Here is a 6,966-nt window from a genome sequence, read left to right as displayed (position 1 = left end):
TATAAGTGTTTATCAGGTAACTAGGAACTAAGTTTCTGTACTCTGTATGTACATAAAAAATTATGGTACTTTAACCTCTTTGAGATCTGATCCATATAACATGTAAAATGTTTAAGTATTATGCAGTGAACCATGACCATGCCTAACAGCAACACTTAAGGTCTACAAAAGGAGGATGGGGACTCACACTGATGATATCACTGGTTCTATGGAAATGTCACTAAGTTGAAAAACAGCACCCAAAGATCAGCTTTGGACTACAGATTGCTCAGGACAATTTCATGGGAGCTAAATGAGATATTCAAGCTTCACAGACTTGAGGCAAACTCAGACTTTTCCCATCACACAGAGACTTCACAGCAAATGATACAGCTGGCTCTCTCAGGATTTGGCAATTACATTAATTCTTTTCAGGTTCCCCTAAAAATGACATTGCCCCAGAAAAAGAAAGAAATTTTAAGAACATGATGCCCACATTCCAAAGAGTTGGGGTGAGCAATTTTTTGGTCTTTCAGCAAGTTATGGATATTTGTCATTGTTTGGGGGTGTTGGTTGCAAGTTGTTGTTAATGGTAATGATCAGGAAAAAAGCTGAACAAAGGAGATTAGATTCAGGGATCTTGTTCTTAACAATAAAATAGGGGATATAGACGGAAAGAATAAAGGGGGAGATTATTGAATCTACTTGTAATAAACCAACAACTAGTCTTAAATATTTTACATTGGTATTAATTTTTGTGTATTGATAAAATTAGAGGTTACTTTTGATAGAACCTACTGTATCTGTATTTGTACTCTTGTTTAAGATTTTGCACCAATACACTTTATTTAACAATGTAAAATAAATTTCTAGTCCTTGAAAGCTATTATTATATACTATTTAGGATAATAAAGAAATGTGGGTTAGTTGTTAGACACCTATTACAGTCAATCTTTCACTCATGTTAGGTATATATTCAGGGTTAAGCATAGATATATTTTAAATAGACAGGTGGTCATCAAACATTTCAGAGATCTACAGAATATAGTATTTAAAATGTTTTAATTATGTCTATTCTTGGCAGCACCAATCTTCTTCAGAAAAGATGGTGAGCATAGAAAAAAACTCCACATGGAGTAACTTCCTCTGTGGCAAAAGTTAGCCACTGGGCAAGAAACTGCACTTGCCTCAAGTGCTGACAGTATGCTGTACAAATTAGATAAACAGGACACAAAAGAAAGAGACTGCCAAAATTTGCAAAGGCAACGCAGAACAGTGCTTCAAAAATCCTGTTTCACAAATAAGTTTTTTAGATATTCTAGGCCTTAGGTTGAAGGTGGATGATCCAACATTACAGAAACCTTAGGTGATTGTCCATGCAATGAGCTGTTTCTATTATTTCCTAATTTTGGAAGTTTTGTTGCTCTGTACTTCATGTTTCCTCAGGTGATATTACATCCTTCTGAGGTCTCTCCTAGAGTTAAAGACAAATGGTTATAGTCTTCCTTCTAAACAAATTCACAGTAGAATTCTCACAAAAGAGGTGTAAAGTATATATTGCTGAGAGACATAAAAATAGTTTTGGTTTGGCAATGTAAGTTAGAATAATAGAAAGTGAACTAGGTTCAATGTTTTGGACTCATAAAAATAGGATTGATAATCAAGTATTTTCTCTGAATTTTTCAAATGATAATGGATCAGACATTGCTAATGTAATTCTTGCTTGTGTATATTTGTATGTAGTTATTGTACTTATTGTATATATTTGTCTTTTGTTAGTTAAAAACCTTCCTTTTATTTAGATGAAAAGGAAGAAATGTTTGTGATATTTTGTTTGTATTCAGACAAATAAAGCTTGCTTGGAGGCATAGAGAAGAACTAGCCACTAGTTAACCAAAGAGGTTTGTAGGACTGTAGAGGGAAAACAGAAAGCAGTAAGTCAGTGCTGATACAGGTTCTCTGGTCTTTTGGGCCAAGGAATTGAAGAAAGCACCTGGTGGAAGCTCCCTGTTCTCTGATTCTAGGTTTTTATCACAATATTGGACTCTAATTTCTATTGTTAATATTAATTAGATTCACTGTGCAGAGAACATAAAGGGTGTAGTAAAAATCATGTCAGTAAGTCTGACAGAAAACATTTGACATAATACAATTGACATGTAATGTAGGTTGAAGAGCTGCTTGTTCATCCTGGCCACCCAGAACCAAAATAATCACACAGAAACCATATTATTTAAATGACTGCTTGGCCCATAAGCTCTAATTTCATATTGGCTAACTCTTACATCTTAATTTAGCCCATCTCCATTATTCTATGTATAACCAGCAAGTTTTATCACGACTCAGGTGGCAGATCCATGGCATTTCTCTGACTCTCAAGAGATCAGTTTTCATGGCAGCTGACTCCTTACCCTTGTGCCTCTTCAGCTGTGGGAAGTTGCTAATTGTAGATGCCTGGATTATATCCACTACAATTTGATACCTGAGCTGCTTCAATAACTCCACGTCAGAGTTGTTGTTGATGAGCTTGATGAACCCCTTGTAAGAAGGATCACATGTTTGGCTCTCTTGTGGTGTTCCTTCATCTGCTTTCTGTACTCCAACTGGGCAAGGAGCATTTGGTTAATGTAATCAAGAATACTCAGTAATTCTACTGTTGGCTTCAATACTTTTGTTGTGAGAATTTCTGCAAGCATTATACATAAGCTGAGAGACTGGATAGCCTTCGCATGGAGAAGGCAAAAATGCCAGAACCCAAGAACACACTTGAAGGAACTTACTTCATCATGTGAGTCCTTCAAGCATGCATGCAACACGAAAAACCTTGGCTGTTCTTCATGTCTGGCAGGAGCAGCTTTCAGGTCACAGAAGTAAGAGAGCAAAGCCTTTACATCATTACAGACAACTTTAACCACATCCACGTGACTCAGCCTGTGGCGAATCGGCTTGGCAATTTCCCAAAAGTCTTCTAAGAACAGATGGTAGAGCTGTCCTTCATCTCTGCTGAGGCTCCCAAACGAGAAGAGAATATAGTCTTTATAGCTGTAGTCGGACACATCTTTCAGAGCTCTGTCAATACTTTGAGAAATGACCACTCTTCTACCCTGAGCTGTCTCCTGTGGATATCCACAAACAGGGCCCTGCAGTGAACAGCCGACAGCCATGGCCAGGCAGTTCCAGGAAGAGGAAAAGTCCAGTGGCCTGGAGCGCCGGCTCCAGCACAGGAGCGCAATCAGTGTCCCCAGCAGCCAGGTGGCTGCAGCGCCGCTCAGGTACAGACTTAGGCACAGCCACAAGGCACAGGACCCCACTCCTGCCGCGGGTCCCCAACCCGGGACCAGGCCGCACATCACCAAAGGGCGGTCATGGCTGCGAGTCCCCGCGAGACCCCTCCTCGCAGCTGCTGCCTGTCCCCGGAGCCCGGGGCAGTGCGGCCTGGTTCTGCAGGCGTGGGACCAGGGTGGAGGTGGCTGCTCTTGGTGGTGGCATTGCTCGGTGCATGCTGCTACCTAGGTCACTGGCAATCGGGATCATCTCCCATCTCCCGGCCCGCTGCCCCCACCCCTACCCCGTGCCGTCCCAGTCCCTGGCCTGTGCGTGGCCTTGGCCTGTTGATAGAGCAGAACTTAGGTAGGTGAGGAAGATGCAACTAATTCTGGGGGGAAGAAGACAAAATCAGTACTCTTAACCTCTTAGCCATCTTGCAGGCCTACCAATAGGCCAAGGCATTTTCTTCATTCATTAACCAAGAAAAGCAACACAGAGAGAAGGCCCTCCCACACAATTGTAATATTTCTATTGTGATCTCAAAGGATTTTTTTTTAATATCTCCCTCATAGTAAACACTACAAACACATGTCATAGTCATCATTGCCATTGATTTTCAGGTCAATCAGTTTCTTAACATCTACTTATTTGTAAATGAACATGATAATGTGATCCCACACTAGCTCAGAATGGGGTATAATAAAGGGTTCTTAGCACTTGTTCATGAGTAGTTGAGCTGTCATAAATAAGTGAAATAAAACTATTTCTCTGAAAATAAGTGAGTTATGTGAGACATTGTCCTTTACAAACCATCTTCTGATATTATTTATTTCTCTTCTGAGAATCATTATTAGTGACAAGTTGCTTGATGAATTGTTGAGAAAAGGCCCAGTAGCTGTATCTACAAAATACTCTCATAATCAAGGCTCAGGGAACATTTTGGAAAAGAAGGTAGAATGATTAGAAAAGTCAGAGCATCAGTGATTTTGCTCTGAGATTATGTTTCCTAATAATATCAAAAGCAATTCCTATAAAATCTCACCATCATGAAAGCCCAAATGTGATCTGAATAAGTAGGATACCAATGAACCTGCCAAAGTAGATGGGAAAAAGTCATTAGGCTTCAATTCTATATAAAGAACAATAGAAAACTAAATAAAGCTGGGAGAAGTCTTCCTTCCTAGGAAAAAGCATAGCAATCAGTTGTCCATGGCCCAATGATTTACTTGAAAACATACATACAACTAATATTATACAGACCCAACAGTGTTGTGTATTCATTTTGCATATATATGTATACATTTAATAAATTTATGTATGTATATACTTATATATACATACATTTGTAAAATGAATTAATATTTTGAAAAGGTCAAGAATTTCAAGAAGATTAGGAAAAAGTATTTAGTATTTGGGAAACATTAGTGGGAGGAAAGTTAGAAAAGAATTGATACAGTTAAAATTCAATCTTACATAAAAACAGTAAAATAGATGAATCTCACCACATTAACAACATCTATAGATACCTACGAAAGGATCCTGTAACAATTTATATACTGTTTAATATGGTACCATATGTCACAGCCCATGATGTGGAGGGTAATTGAATGGGAAAACACTGAAAAAGAGAGAAATCAAAGAGGTGCAACTCATAGACTGGTGTTGTTCTTTGGTCTCCAAACATGACTATATGCCCTATAAATAAGCTTGTATTGCCTCTGTGATCTGCGACACAAAAGATTCACAGGCTTTAATGAATCACTGACCTGACCAATCCTGTGACTGTGCACTGACTTGCTGATTTGCATGTGTTCACAACACAGTCCATTGCCATGAGGATTCCTTCATAATCAGGTCACACCTTGTGCTGGAGTCAGTCTCACACAGGTCACAGAACAGACATGAGGGTCCCAACTCAACTCCTGGGGTTGCTGCTGCTCTGGCTTACAGGTAAGGAAGACAACATTGGAAATTTAATCAGCTGCCTCTGGTCAGTGCTTCCTGGTCTGAGGGAAAGTCCTCTTATAATATAATTAATTGTGTGGAAACCTGTTTTCAATTTTCCAATCTTAGGTGCAAGATGTGACATCCAGATGACCCAGTCTCCAGCCTCCTTGTCTGCATCTCTGGGAGACAGTGTCACCATCACATGCCGGGCAAGTGAGGATATTTATAGTGGTTTAGCATGGTATCAGCAGAAACCAGGGAATCCTCCTAAGCTCCTGATCTATGGTGCAAACAGCTTGGCCAATGGGGTCCCAACGAGGTTCAGTGGCAGTGGATCTGAGACACAGTATTCTCTCAAGATTGGTGGTCTGGAGCCTGAAGATATTGCAGCTTATTATTGTCAACAGTATTTGAGTACTCCTCCCACAGTGATATAAGCTTTGACATAAACTATCACGGGAAGCAGAAGTGAGAGTCAAGGCTGTTGAAATTTCTCTTTCAGTGGTCTCCAGCTGCTGACAATGTTTCTCTTAGGCAGGATTTAATAGTCAATGTTTTTTTATAGGTATAAGAGAAACGTTTTAAGTTCTAAATCTCTGTCGTCTTGCCCATCACTAGCAATAAAAACCCAGAATGTTGCTGATGACTCATACAAAAATGTACCTTTTTCTGAATAAGCACCAAAATACTACAGCACCTAAAATTCAGACATGATATCAAATTTCTCTCTCTCTCTCTCTCTCTCTCTCTCTCTCTCTGTCTGTCTTTCTCTCTCTCTCTCTCTCTCTCACACACACACACGTATATATGTATATATATACATATATAAATATATGTATATATATACATATATATAAATATATGTATATATATACATATATATATATATATTTCTGTATTTCCCCATTTTCTTTTCAGAATGATATCCTTGATGCTAATTTCCTTTTCTTAGTACCTCCCTAACTATGGCCAAAACCAACTTGTGACCAACTCCAGTAAATGATAAGAAATATCAGTTATCTATTGAGTGACCAAAAAGTACCCAAAGCTCCACCTCTTGGAAAACTGTGAGTCATGTTCTCTAGATTGTTTCTTATTGTTTTGGGGACTGGCATAATTAGGGGACCTTGACAAAATAAGATAATCTTCAAGTCTTAGGGAAGCTAGCTGTTGTCCAGTTTCAGTGTGAATGGATAATGCAAGGTTTATTTAAAGTTTTGGATGCAGTAGTCGGTGAGTCTGGACCATTTCAACCATTAGTTTTAAAATACTTCTGAATTCAGAACCCTGAGAAAACTGCATTCTGAGAGGATGGATCACCTGGGCCACTCCTTTTCATAAGTGTATGGTATCCTTGCTCTGTCCTGTGGTTTCTTAATTTTACTTATTTATGTCTGTATTCAGGATTTTCAGGGGTGTCTCTCCAAATCAAATCTGGTCTTCTTTTTTATTAGATTTTTTTTAAAAAAATACTAATCCAAATTCCCACTTCCTCCTCTCCTCCCATTCCCTCCACATACACTCCCACGCTATCCCCCTTTAATCCTAAGAGAGGGTAAGTCACTTAGTTTTGTGAAAAGTCCAAGGCCCTCCCTACTAAATCTAGGTTGAGCAAGGTATAAATACAAAGAGAATAGCATCCCAAAAAGCTAGTATATGCAGTAGAGATAAATCCTAGTGCCACTGCCAGTGGCCCCTCAGTCTGCCCCAGCCATACAACTGTCCTCCACATTAAGAGGGACTAGTTTGGTCCTATGCTTGTTCCATCCCAGT

General features: G+C 39.2%; 1 protein-coding gene and 1 gene segment (V, D, J or C); one reads left to right on the top strand and one right to left on the bottom strand.

Moving 5' to 3' along the window:
• Positions 1–2,286: 2,286 nt before the first annotated feature.
• On the bottom strand, positions 2,287–3,329 carry LOC119807245 (sorting nexin-25-like). The gene is given in 2 exon segments (XM_038319324.1): positions 2,287–2,540; positions 2,543–3,329. Coding segments are annotated over 2 exon segments (1,041 nt in total).
• A 1,781-nt stretch (positions 3,330–5,110) lies between these two features.
• On the top strand, positions 5,111–5,630 carry LOC119806591. The segment is given in 2 exon segments: positions 5,111–5,196; positions 5,320–5,630. Coding segments are annotated over 2 exon segments (360 nt in total).
• Positions 5,631–6,966: the final 1,336 nt, after the last annotated feature.

Source organism: Arvicola amphibius, chromosome 2 (genome assembly GCF_903992535.2).
Source record: "Arvicola amphibius chromosome 2, mArvAmp1.2, whole genome shotgun sequence".
NCBI classification, from domain to species: domain Eukaryota; kingdom Metazoa; phylum Chordata; class Mammalia; order Rodentia; family Cricetidae; genus Arvicola; species Arvicola amphibius.
This window is presented reverse-complemented; position numbering and strand designations above follow the sequence as displayed.